The sequence below is a fragment of the Pseudorasbora parva genome, chromosome 11 (genome assembly GCF_024679245.1).
Source record: "Pseudorasbora parva isolate DD20220531a chromosome 11, ASM2467924v1, whole genome shotgun sequence".
Classification (NCBI taxonomy): Eukaryota; Metazoa; Chordata; class Actinopteri; order Cypriniformes; family Gobionidae; genus Pseudorasbora; species Pseudorasbora parva.
The window spans coordinates 15112619-15126154 of NC_090182.1; the positions used below are offsets into that span (position 1 = coordinate 15112619).

At 37.5% G+C, this 13536-nt stretch overlaps 1 protein-coding gene across 3 annotated transcripts in view; it reads left to right on the forward strand.

Annotated features, from left to right (window-relative positions):
* n4bp3 (NEDD4 binding protein 3) overlaps positions 1-12574 on the forward strand; it is a 26843-nt gene extending 14269 nt beyond the window's left edge. For 2 of the 3 annotated variants that reach the window (XM_067457187.1, XM_067457188.1), the window contains exons 2-5: positions 4908-5351; positions 8146-8748; positions 9774-10037; positions 11049-12574. In XM_067457187.1, coding sequence (XP_067313288.1) covers positions 4941-5351; positions 8146-8748; positions 9774-10037; positions 11049-11621 — 1851 coding nt within the window. In that variant the 5' untranslated portion in view covers positions 4908-4940 and the 3' untranslated portion in view covers positions 11622-12574. Of the gene's footprint in view, positions 1-1934; positions 2052-4907; positions 5352-8145; positions 8749-9773; positions 10038-11048 lie in introns of all 3 variants that reach the window. The other variant, XM_067457189.1, reaches the window with a different exon arrangement.
* The last annotated feature ends 962 nt before the right edge of the window (positions 12575-13536 follow it).

Below are 13536 nucleotides of genomic sequence, written 5' to 3' on the forward strand. Positions count from 1 at the left end.
TGAGACACAATTTTCCAAAATATAGCAAATCGCGTTCTAAATGCAATATAAATGCCTTACAGGGGCAAATGCGATCAGAGCTTGATGGTTTCTGTTCCACCGTCATTCTGAGATGTTTCAGTTGTTCTGAGATGCTATTAGGTTTTCCAAATTTGGCAAAAATGTCGATGGAGTGGTGGTGGAAACCAGCTATTATCATATTTCTTTAACAACAACGGCAAAAGTCGTCAGAAGCCATTGCAACATCATCCTCGAAATCAAAAACGCAGAATTGCTGTCAGAGTCTCAGATGTTTCTCCGTCGCTCTGCAATCGTCATTTCCTTATCGCTCTAATTGGTTTTAGGTCTATCCAATTGCGCCCTGAGGCATTTAAGCTACGTCCGTTGGTGACGCCCCTTTGGAAATGATTTGTCTATGAAGCTTTGCCAGACCATAACTCGGTTACTACTGAGAATGGTCTGGTTTCAACCAGGCTACAGTTATGAGGGTAGTTGTTAGGCAGTGAGTTTGTATATTTTTTGTGCCCTCAAGGCAGAGTTGTCTTATTCATTAATGCAATGATATGCAGAAGGGTTCACGTCTGGGTTTGTCCATGTCCTCTGGGTAAATGATACTAATCACCACTACATGACGCTTATGATGTAACCAAGAGTGTTTACCAGAAAGCTGAGTGAATAAAATTTGTTGTTTTTACTGTGAATGAAGGACAGCTGACTGGAAATTCCTAGTGGAGTGAAATGTGTAATTTCCTGTGACTGTAGTAGCAGAGCCCCTCAAAATTTTTATGGAACACCAAAGTCATTTTAAGTGTAATTACAATTTAAACTCATTCAATTGAAATACTAGCACTGCTTACTGCACATGCAGTACAATTTAAAAATATAGATATTATTATGAATGTTGTTAATAATAATAATAATAATAATAATAGTAGGCTACCTTAATAAGTACCTTATCAATAATAATATTTTTATATATATAGTATAACAGTATACTCTGTTATAAACTGCAATTATTTGGTAAACGTAGGGCACCCAGGTAATGAATGCAGAAAATTCATGGTGCATATTGCAGAAATAGTAAGAGTAGTATGGTATTCCGAACATAGCCTGCTTGTCTGTGCTGGAATAAGGTTGTCTTGGTCAGTGCACAAATATGTCCAACAAAACAGGAACAAGGCTGTATGAATGTTTAGAGCCAAAGAAGGACGTAAACTTCAGATATTTTTAGAGATTTGTCAAGCTAGACAGGGAACTGTCTTTATGAGAGAGACTGCAAGTCTTAACTTGATTTTTAGAAGTATGTTTGGAATTTGAAGGATCTTTGAGACCAGCTTTAGCTTTATCTCCTTTACTTGTGAACTTATGTACAGAAGCTGTTTAGCCAACATGTATGTTTTATGCCTAAAAAGCTGGACCAAATAATAGAAGAAAGTGTATTATGGTTAGAACGATTAGATTAGTGAGAGTTGTAGAATTTACTTTAAGTATTACAATAAGAAGCTCTTGCATCCTCTCATTGGACTCTCTCTCTCTCTCTCTCTCTCTCTCTCTCTCTCTCTCTCTCTCTCTCTCTCTCTCTCTCTCTCTCTCTCTCTCTCTCCCCCCCATATTAAAATGGAGTCCTCACAGAAAACGGCAGATTTTGTCTCATGGATTTAATGTACGTTCATAATGATTATGTAAAGTAAAATACATTTAAAGCAGCATCAGAAAGAGGAAATGAGAAGTTTCAGGTGCTCTTTAAACAAATGAACTGAACGCTCGCTGTGATGTAGACAAGCCTCTAATTAAAGCTTTTCCACTGGAGTGTGTGTGTGTGTGTGTGTGTGTGTGTGTGTGTGTGTGTGTGTGTGTGTGTGTGTGTGTGTGTGTGTGTGTGTGTGTGTGTGTGTGTGTGTGTGTGTGTGTGTGTGTGACTACTGGCTCTGAAGGTCCCAGCTAGTCTGTAAATCAACTCCAGTCTCTCAACCCACTCCGGCTGTTCAGCGTCTGAAGCAATTATGGAAAAAGACTGGATGCAACATTTTTCCTGTCCTTCAAGATTTGTGGTCAGTTTTAAAAGGGTTTCAAACCCTGGTTAAACTCAGGCTTTTTGACCAGTCATCTAAAGCTGTCCATCAATTAAAAATGTAATTGCATTAATTACTTATTTTAAGGATTAAAAATCACAAATAATCACTTAAATAATTATAGCTGATACACCTTTATTTAAATACCACTTTATGGAATACAGCTTTACAGTGATAAAAATGAAATTAATGATAAATAAATAAAATCTTTGATTTGCCTGACTGGGTTTTTAAAAGGAAGTATGACTACATGAACATAATCATGGTGGCATGTGAAGAGTCCTACACGTGAGGGATATAAGTCAGTGTTTACTCATGTTGTGACGCAAAGTGCTGTCATATGCTGAACCCTAAAATTAACTCAACTTAGTATCTACACAAAAATGTATTTCCCGAGTCCCACTTCCTTTCACATTCGGAGTGTAGTCACATATATCTCTAAGTTTCCCCATAGAATACATGTATCCATCCTGTCAATCATAAACTAAAGTGGCACTCCAAGTCATGGCATATTTATAATTGGCGCAGACGCAGGTCTTGTTCAGTAAGTGTTGTAGTTAGCTGAGTGCTGGGATGACATAAAACAGGAGATCTCAGCCACATCTCATGCATAAAACCATGAGGTGCCTTTTTGATCTCTCAATGGGTAAAAGCCTAAACTTAAGTGCTGCTCGTTTTTGCCTCTTCTGTAACTATTTGCATAATCACTCGAGTAGCATATAAGGCTGAATTTGGTAAATTACCATTTTGTTGATATCCTCCAGATCCTGGAGTTCTATTTAGTATGAATGTGTGGGACTGAAATTCGGATGTTCTACATCTGCCACATTGTCACTGTCATGTGACCTATAGTGTTACCACCATTCATAAATCCCCTCCTGTTGCCTCATTGTATAGTAAAGGGACCCTCAGAATCTCGCTGGCAGTAGTAGGTCATCCAGGAACTTTTCGACTTCTCTGAAAACGATGAATTTCAACTATTCCGATTAGACACTACTCACAAGTAGCTCACATACTGTTTTTTTGCCTACTATATATTATGGAAGTAGGCATATTCGGTCACAGCATGTGAGCTTCAAAAAAACAGTTTACATTGGCTACTCTTCATGTTTTTCTCCAACAGGACGGTAATTATTAGTTTATAAAGTGAACGTATCAAAATAAATGTAATGTTCCTATATATTCCTTTTAATGTATCTTCTCAGGGTCAGAAAAGTGGAAAAGTTAATGAAAGTGTTTAACAAACAACTAAATTAAAAATAAAAACTTTACTAACATTTATAATTTGGCTTCAGGAAATAAAAATCAGGTAATAAAAAATGTAGAGCATGACTCCTTTAATGCCAGATTCATCGCCATAGGGGGGAAGTCACAATGAGTAAATGTTTGCTTTGAGCGAGATGCACTAGACAAAAGGGAAACTCTCAGAGATGCTCTTAACGTGACCCAGAGGTGCTGAGTAGCGGTCTGGCAAAGTGCTGGAATATTTTAGGCCTTCAAGCAGATCCATTTCCCTGTATCAGCTTCTCTGCAAGTCAGAATCATAGGCCTAAGTGTTGTTCACAGAAGGTCATTATATTATTTATGACTTTTTCAGAGGGAACTGGCTGTTTTTCAGTCTTTTTATTATTAGTTAAAGAAATGAGCTCTACATGTAAATGAGAGTGAGAAGTATATTCACACTGGACGCACCTATAGAGGAGTGTATACAAACACAGAAACATTTGAGGTCATTGTATTGTGTATTTACAACTGTTTGAGGCCATTTGCCTACTTTTATAGAAATGAGAGAGAAGGTTGTTGAAGTGTAATCAATACGGCCTCTTAATGAGGTGCTCTGTAAATAGAAAATTGATTGAGGGAGAGAGTTTGAGAGAAACAAAGAGAAAGCAAGAGGGTGGCACTACTAAACAGATATATTGAAACCCCGCTAAAGGCCATTCGGAAGCAGGGCAGCACTGAGCGAATAAGTGGATCATCCTCACTTCGAGGGAGTTTTTCTTAGTAGGGAAAGATTAGTGATTACCAGAGGACATTGATTAATGCAACAGTATGGCAGTGTAAATTAAAAAGCATCTGCCCTCATTTTCAGTGTATTTGGCTCATGGGATGATTTCCAGCTTGTATCATTTCAGTTATATAACAGACTTGTGAACTTCTGTGTGTACAGTAGTTCTCATTTCTAAGAGTAGATGCTTTTGACCCATTTTCTTGTTAGACTATATAAATTAACAAGTGCTTAGGGTTGGCTGACATTTGAATGACGGCAGTGTGTGACATGCTATGCTTTATACAAAACTATAAATAATATTCAATTAAATAATGTTTATATATATATATATATATATATATATATATATATATATATAACTAAAAAGTTATAGACTTTTGGACTATCTATATATATATATATATATATATATATATATATATATATATATATATATATATATATATATATATATATATATATATATAGATATATATATAGATAGATAAATTGGGCCCTCTCAAATTAAAATTTGATTGCAATGAGCTTGTAATCACAACTTCTGAAGTGGCAAGTAGGACATTTCCGATAGCACATGAAGGCAGCTTACGAAATCCATGTTCATTTGTGTAATAGAAGTTGTAATTAATTTATCATCTTATTTTAAGTAGAACGAGTAAGTTACATTTGAAATCCACCAAACTGTTAAGTGGAATATTCTATTCAAAATGAATGCAACCAAACTTCTTGAAATATCATAATATTATGCAGAAGGATTTAGGTTTCATATTTGATCCTCTGAAAGTTTTTTTTTATTGTTTTTACTTTCACTTTCTTCAATTTAGAGATCCCAGTGGAGCCATTTAAACTTGTAACCAATGGCAACAGTCCAGGCCCTGTCCTTGAACCAAGACCCCAGCAAAAGCATCTGTGCCATTTATCCAACGTCCTCTTTGGCATCAGGCCGCTGCGTCATGGGAAGTGTAGGCAGCCTAATCGAGAAACCAGACGTGTCACCAACCAAGAGCCATAGAGCAGTTCCACAAGTACCAGGACGCCAGAACCACGGCCTGCTCAAGAAGGGTTTCAATCAGAGAGAGCTGCTTAACTACCTTAACATAACCAAGAAGGAAGCGAAGGGCAGCAAACACATCATCTCTGGAACATCTTCAATCAAGAGAGAGCACAGGAGAGAGGGGAACGACATCTATGCCAAGGTCTACCACCGGGATGGAAAAGAGCTCGATTTGGGAAAGAACTCACTTCCCATAGGTGGCAAGTTTGACAAGGTAAACGACTGTGGAAAAGTTATGCTTTGCTCATGACATAATAGAATTACAGTAATTGCTAGTTTCCAACTAACATCTTTGTCAAACTCAAAATTACAAGTTGGAAACACTGACCAATAGCAGATGTAGAGAGTGTTTGGGAAACCTGGCTGAAAACAGTTATTAGTTTTGCTACTGTGTTTATTGATGCTATTGGTGCAGAAATAATATACTTAACCTTTATATATTTCACATGGGGATATGGAAGTGAATTAATGTGGTATTTTTCTGTCACCAACAGTAACATAAAGTTACTACATAAATCCACTAACCCTAACCCTATTCACAAATCCGGCAAAACACGGAAATAAAGCAGCGTTGCCATTACTGCGTCCCTTGCTGCTAAGGACTTATGCAGCACTTAGAGCGGCATGTACACTAAAACACTTCTTAAATGAGGTTAATAGCTGAACAATGACTGAATTCACCCCTTATGTCATGTTATAAAAGCCTACCTTTTTCCCCCCTTATTTTTGTTACTAAGAATGCATATTTTTTTTCCTGTTTGTATTTAGAGCTGCTCCCTCAGGCTATATCTTTTCTGTATCCTATTTTGAAGAAATGGATTTTATGCAACGATGTTTGTTTGTAAATCTTGATACTTTCAATAAAAAAATTAATAAAAAAAACAGCAGCGCGTGACAGTAATGCACAATGCGCTGTGAATGATCAAGCAAAAAATGAACGTAAAGAAAACCACTTAAAGAAAGAAAACAATTAAAACACACTTGTCCATTACAAAGGGACTTAAAAGGTTAGTTTACCCAAAAATGAAATTTATATCATTAATGACTCACTCTAATGTCGTTCCTCACCCATAAGACCTCCGTTCATCTTCAGAACACAGTTTAAGATATTTTATATTTAGTCCGAGACTGTATCTAAATGTCCACACTATACTGTCCATGTCCAGAAAGGGAATAAAAACATCATCAAAGTAGTCCATATGTGACATCAGTTGGTTAATTATCCTTTATCCTCAAATAAAGATTCAATGATTTGGATTGCCAGTCTCACGTGATTTCAGCAGTTTTGCATCCAATCCAAATCATTGATTGATTCACTGATTCACAACCGTTTGAATCTTTATTTGAGGATTGAACACAAACAAGGAAGAGAAGACAATGCTGAATAAAGTCGTAGTTTTTGTTATTTTTGGACCAAAATGTATTTTTGATGCTTCAAGAGATTCTAATTAACTAACTGATGTCACATATGGACTACTTTAATGATGTTTTTATTCCCTTTCTGGACATGGACAGTATAGTGTGCATACACTCGGACACGCTCTCAGACCAAATATAAAATATCTTAAACTGTGTGCTGAAGAAGAACGGAGGTCTTACGGGTGTGGAACGACATTAGGGACCTTTCCCCAGTCTTCCTCCAGACTCTGGCACCTTGATTTCGCGAATGACATTCAAAATTTGCTTTCATCCGAAAAAAGTACTTTGGACCACTGAGCAACAGTCCAGTGCTGCTTCTCTGTAGCCCAAAAGTGGCTTGACCTGGGGAATGCGGCACCTGTAGCCCATTTTCTGCACACGCCTGTGCACGGTGGCTCTGGATGTTTCTACTCCAGACTCAGTCCAATGCTTCCGCAGTTCCCCCAAGGTCTGGAATCGGTCCTTCTCCACAATCTTCTCTAAGTGCAGCAGAAGTCCTCATAACTGTTTGTTACTTCAGGGACATTAATTATTGTTGTATGTTCTTAAAATGTGTTTGTGTAAAACAATTTCATGATCCCGGAAATTACAGGGCCCTAATATTAGCAACACAAGTAGTAATGACAGTGTTCAGTTTTATTGTTGTCATCAATTAATACTATGTCTTATTTACATTACATTACATTTGGCTGACGCATTTTTATATTAATACATCATGTTGTCAATAAATTACCTTTATCAGTTAGTTTTGACTACTGCCTGACATCATCTCCCCAATGTTCCCTTTCACCAGACATTTGATTTCATTAACAGTATCCGCTTTCATTGAAATGTCATTAGAGGCCACCCAGCAAGTGTCACACTGTCACACTTCGCAGGCACACAGTAATGGCGGCTGGCAAGATAGCGGCACCCATAGAGTTTGCGGCGGATTTGTGCATATAAACACATCATGCTTTAAAACTGTCACTCTGTTTTATATTCAAAAATATATTCAAATGTCACTTGATGTGACAACTGCATTTTTTTTTACATTTTTACATTTTTTAAATTTATTAAGGGGCAAAATGTATTCAGTAGTTATCGATTTTTTTTTTTTTACCCAACAGCCCTTGCTTCAGTAAGTATTACAACTAATCTTAGAAAAACTAAGTGTTAAAAACACACTTCACAATGACTGGATGAAAACAAGATGAATAGGTTACTTGGGTAGTTTTAAAGCCTGTCAATGAAATGCAAAGTTGTGACAGTGTTTCAAGTCCAGCTCCATAAGGCAATATTTCTTCCTGAGGCAAGTGTAATTTATTGATAGGCTACTCCCCCCAGTCGCAAACGGAAATAAATCATATAAACTGTTCAGGCCAGCAGCGTGTAGACTAACTGACTGGCTAAATTTATCTCTGTAATCAAATATGGTCCCCCTCAGGTGACGTTATTGAGCAGGAAACTCAGCGAGACAGAAGAAATATGGAAGTAAAAGTGGTCTACATTAAATTACTTTATGTTGTTTGGCATGGCTCCAGTATTAAAATGTAGAGCTATTCTCCTGATGCACATGCCGCAATTGAATTATACTTGTCATTTCACAGCCACGTTTCAGGCCTTCCGCCTTTAAACCGGTCACCCCGAAAAACTTCAGTTCCATGCAGAACCTCTACCCCTCCAAGTCAGAGGAGCTAGAGAACGGCTTAACCAAAGGCATGCATCCATCCTACGCCAAAGCAGCACCCAAATCGTTGTCCACCTCATCCTCGTCCTCCTCCCCTTCACGGCCAGGCACGAGCACTAACAAAAGCGTGTTAGCAGCAGCCCGGGGCCTCAGCCAGGAAGAGGAGAACACGTCAGACTCGGGACACAACTCCATGAATAGCCTGCCGCCCTATCGGCCGCCATTCCGGCCTCACCTGGGACAAATCAGTGCCTCTATGGGTCACATCAACCACATCGGCTCACTGGATCGCACCTTGCTGGGCTCCAAGGGAGCCGCTTCCACAGTCACAGATGTGTCCTGTCAGAGTATGGCTACGCTAAATCGCCTGCAGTGCTATGGAAGCGAGGCCCCGCCCCCCTACGAGCTGTCACACTCTCTGGAGGACGTAGTGAGAGACCTGGAGGAACGTCTGCTGGAAAAGGAGCATGAGCTACGTCAGATGAGGAGGAACTTGGATGAGAGCGAAGATGCCATTGCACAGGTCAGTATGTACAAGAACACATAATCGTAATTAAACATACACTATCGCAGAGGTGTAAAGAGTAGCTGAAAATCACACTTGATTAAAAGTTACATGTCACCAATTCCAATACGACTTGAGTAAGTTTCAAAGTATGTGATTATAACAGTACGTAAGTATTTTACTTATACTAAATATAGTCACAGCAATGCACCAATCCTCAACACCTGAGAGACATATCAGTGGAAATAAGAAACACTTGATTTGGGATTTATCAACTACCTGCTAATGCACTCACATTCATGTAGAGTATCCTTGTGGACATGTCTGTGTGAGTAAAGGTAAAACACTATAACAAGGTTAGGTTATAGTACCTTCAATGCCCTTAGATGGTGATATAGCTTTTTTTTAATAGCAGGAACAAATTGCTGCAGAAAAAGTTAGGTGCCATGCAAAATGTAATGGGTAATTTCATTACTCAACACATGTAGTGGAGTAAAAAGTACTCCACTACATGTGGAGTAAAAATTTACTTGTTAAAAAGTGTTGTTAAGTAGAGCGCAAAAGTTGCAAATATCTTTGATACTCAGTACAACTATAAATTAGCTAAAAATATATTTAAGCACAGTTACACGTTTACATTATATATATATATATATATATATATATATATATATATATATATATATATATATATATATATATATATATATATATATATATACACACACACACACACACACATATATATATATATATATTTATGTATTTTTCTCTGAGATATTCTTATAATGTTAGTAAAGTTTTTCTATGTCTATTTCCCACCTTCTGTCTGACCCTTAGAATTAGAAAAAACTTTGTCCACTTTTAATGTCACATGAGCAACAGAACTCTGGGCTGCAAAATTCAATATTCAATATAAACAAACATGGAAACACACTGAAAAACTGTCTAACCAACAATCATAGAATTTACACAAATTGAAAATAAAGAAAAGCAGAAATAAAAACGATAAAATTCAAAACTGTGTTTGTGTGCTCCTGTAGGTTTTTGAAGGGAAGCAGCGGCTCTGGGAGAAGGAAGTGACAGAACTAAAACACCTGTACACCGCCAAACTGCGGCAGGTATCCCAGCAGTCCCAGCGTTCCCAACGAAACCTGCAGCTGCAGCTGTATAAGGTGCAGCAGGAACGCAACCGGCTACAGGAGGAGCTGGATTCTGTCAGGCGGGAGTGCCAGACTCTTAAAAGTCAAAGCCCAGCGGGACAAAGCCAGAACATTAATCCCCAGCTGGAAGAGACCCAATGGGAGGTATGCATTAAGTCAGAGCTATCTGTTCAGAGCTTTGGGGATTTCAGAAAATTTGGAGGAGATAAAAAAGGAGCCTTTAAATGGATGATAAATGTGGGCATGCATCATGTATTGCTTGTTAGTTTATTCATGCTGACTATACTATAAATTTAAATACATATTATATAGATGATATGTTGAATCAGATGAATCAGATTGAATCAGATGTTTAGGGCTGACTGTTCACACTGTCCTTTTTCAAGCAATCAGAGCTGTTTGTTCAAACAGTGTAGCCAATATCTGATATAGCAGTGTAGCCAATATCTAATATAGCAGTTGCCTTAGTAATGATTTAAGACATAAAAAGAAAATTCAGTGCCATTGTAGAGACAATGACAAATGTTAGAAATTTCACCTTTGAGATTGTATGGGAATCTCATCACAGAAAAAACAAAAAAACAATTGAATTGTTTACAGATCGACATAAGGGCCATTTAGACAACACTGTTTTCGACTAAAAACGTAAAAGTTTTGTGTTTTAACTACGGTGTTTTGAAAATTGTAACTTTTAAACTGAAGTGCAACGTTTTGAAAATGATTATTGTCTAAAAATTGTAATGTGATTCGCTTTCGTATTACATGTTCAGTCTATATGTGTGTAGTGTTTATTTACAAAATGACATCAATCATCACATAAAAAAAACATGTTATCATGGATTGATTGATAAAGACTACTTGAAATCTGATCTGACCGTTAAGAATTAAATGCATTTCCAAAAATGTGGACTTTAATCAGATTTTAAACCATACGTATGTGTTTTGATCAGATTTTAATTGAGTTTAGCTGTTCAGACTATAAACAACTAAAGGGATTTGAGTGAGAGACAGAAAGACAAATCCCTAATGTGCTTAGCATTATTCAATCAAAGGATAGGAACTATCACTGACAGCCTCTTATGAACATTTTTCTCAAATCATATTTTGACGATGTATATAATTAGTAAAAATTACTAAATTGTACTGGTTTAATAGGTGTGCCAGAAATCGGGAGAAATATCTTTACTGAAGCAACAGTTCCGGGACTCTCAAGCAGAGGTCACTCAGAAGCTGACCGAAATCTTCCTTTTAAAGACTCAGCTGCACGAGGCACGCAATCAGATCCGGAGCAAGGACAGCCAGATCGACACTCTACAGATGGCCTTACAGGGTGCCAGGCGGAAATGCCCCTTGCCTGCTTTCGAGGACACTCGAGTGGATGCGGGTGAGACTGGAGGAGCCAGTGCCACGGAGGAGCGCCTCAGAGCTGAACTTCTGCTGGAAAGGCGCCAGAATGAGGCGCAGACTTCAGCTTTTGAAAATGAGAGAAGCACATGGCAGAACGAGAAGGAGAAGGTAATACGCTACCAGAAGGAACTGCAGGCCAGCTACCTGGAGATGTACCACAAGAATGAGGCCTTAGAGAAAGAACTGGCAATGCTGAGAGGTGGCAGGGCCAAAGTGGAAGAGGAGGGAGCAGGGGGTGGAGATGAGGGCGGGGCTTTACATGAATCAAAGCCAACCACTGGTCTGCCTTGGATAGAGAGGATCGAGTCCTCTGAAATTTGACTTTGCAAAGGTTCTTCAGCATCAGAGATTAGATTGACAACAACAGCTAACCTGAGTTTCAATTCTGAGACAATGAATAAACTATAAATAAATAATCTATAATATACAAGTTTGACCAAAAAGTGTACCAAATAGAGGAGCAAGCTGAATATTGTTTCACAGAAGGATTTAAAGGAATTTTGTTGAAAAATCAAAATCATCAAAACGAATCGTTTTGTAAAAATTAAATAAATGATCTCAGATTTTATTTTAAACACAATATTTGTTTTCAGATCCTAAATCAGTTACATTGGTTTAATTAAGAACCCATGGATGCTTTAAAACAACTTGACTTATTTCATTTATTCTATATTTTGTGCTTTAGGTACCGGATAATACAAGACATCATATTCTTTTTTATGCTGCCATTCTTCAAAGACTGAGATCAGAAGTGTGCATTCCCTAAAACGCATGTTGCACTTTAAAAGCACACGACATGAGTTGTCCTTTGCATTAAAAAATGTCAACAGTTGATCCATATAGAAGCATTTCTGCTAGACTGCTACTATGTGTATTGATGTGTGCTGATGGGCTTTTCTGTTCTTTTGACCTAAGAATTTCATATCTGCATGAATGTGAAACGAAACGAAACGAAAATCCTGGAAAGTTTGATGCCGTTATTGTGTGCACAGGACTGTCGAAAAGTCTTCATTGGTCGTAAGGGTAACGTTAGATTCTACATTATATATTTAAATAGCAGACTATACTGTGACTTGTTAAAAAAAACTACTGAATTTCATCTTCTATTTCATGTATTAATTGTATAGATTTGTACATGTATAGTGTTCTTTACCTCAAAGTTGCATAAACCTTGCCATTTCCTTTAAATTGACTGAAGATTATTTCCCCCTTGTTCTGTAAAAAAGTTCTAAAATGTGTCTTCCAGCTAGTGTAAAATAAAAGTTTAAAATGTATCTTCCAATAGTAGTTTATTTCACATATGGGATACAAGCGGCGAAAGTGTCTTGCGTGTATCACACCATATTGTGTAATTTGACCTCACTTGACGGAAGTGATGGCGCTAATGGCTGTTGTACAGTGTTGTATGAGGTAAAAAATGATATAAACACTGTTCAGTTTCTCACACAAAACTGATCGTTTTGTGTCTTAAGACATTAGTATGTTGTCACGAGCCGCAGGGTTAATTTGAAGTGTTTTTTGCATGTTTTTTAAATCTCAGAATTACACCTCATTGACATGCATTATATAACAGGCACAGTACAACGGTTGGAGTTAAAAATCTTCATAAAAAGACGCCTACATTTTGGATGCTCTGGGGGTCAGCAGATAAAAGTAATATTTTCATTTTTGGGTTACAGTGTTCGTGGCTCGACTCATCGAGACTGTTTTCCAAGATGGCTCCTGTCTGTATACATGTAATGTACTGTCTTTATAAGGTATCTTTTTATTAAACTGTTTGTACACTTACAAAGTTCTCAATGCTTCGGTTTGCATGTACGGACCCTCATTATGCTATTGTGTTAGTGTGAGGATATTTCAAGCCTTATTAGTGGTATTAAATAGTGATTTAATTATACTTATTTTAAGCCCCATAAACTAGCGTAATAAGCTAATCTGTTTTTAGAGATAAAACTCTTTACATTCGATTCTCATGAAAAAACATCTCAGAGAACGATCTACTCGGTAACCGTGTGTTATTTACCCCTATAGGTTCATTTTTCAAATGGTCCTTTAAGGGGTTTTCCTGTGTGTCCTGATCAGTCCTGATACTGACAGTGTTTACAACAAGTTTCAGTCCTTTCAGTATAAAAGTCTTCGCTACTGGTTGACTCACTCATTAGTCTTTGTTGCCATCTAATAGGGTTATAATGTAACTTCTATTGCTTTTCATGACCAGGAACTATTTTTTCCAGTG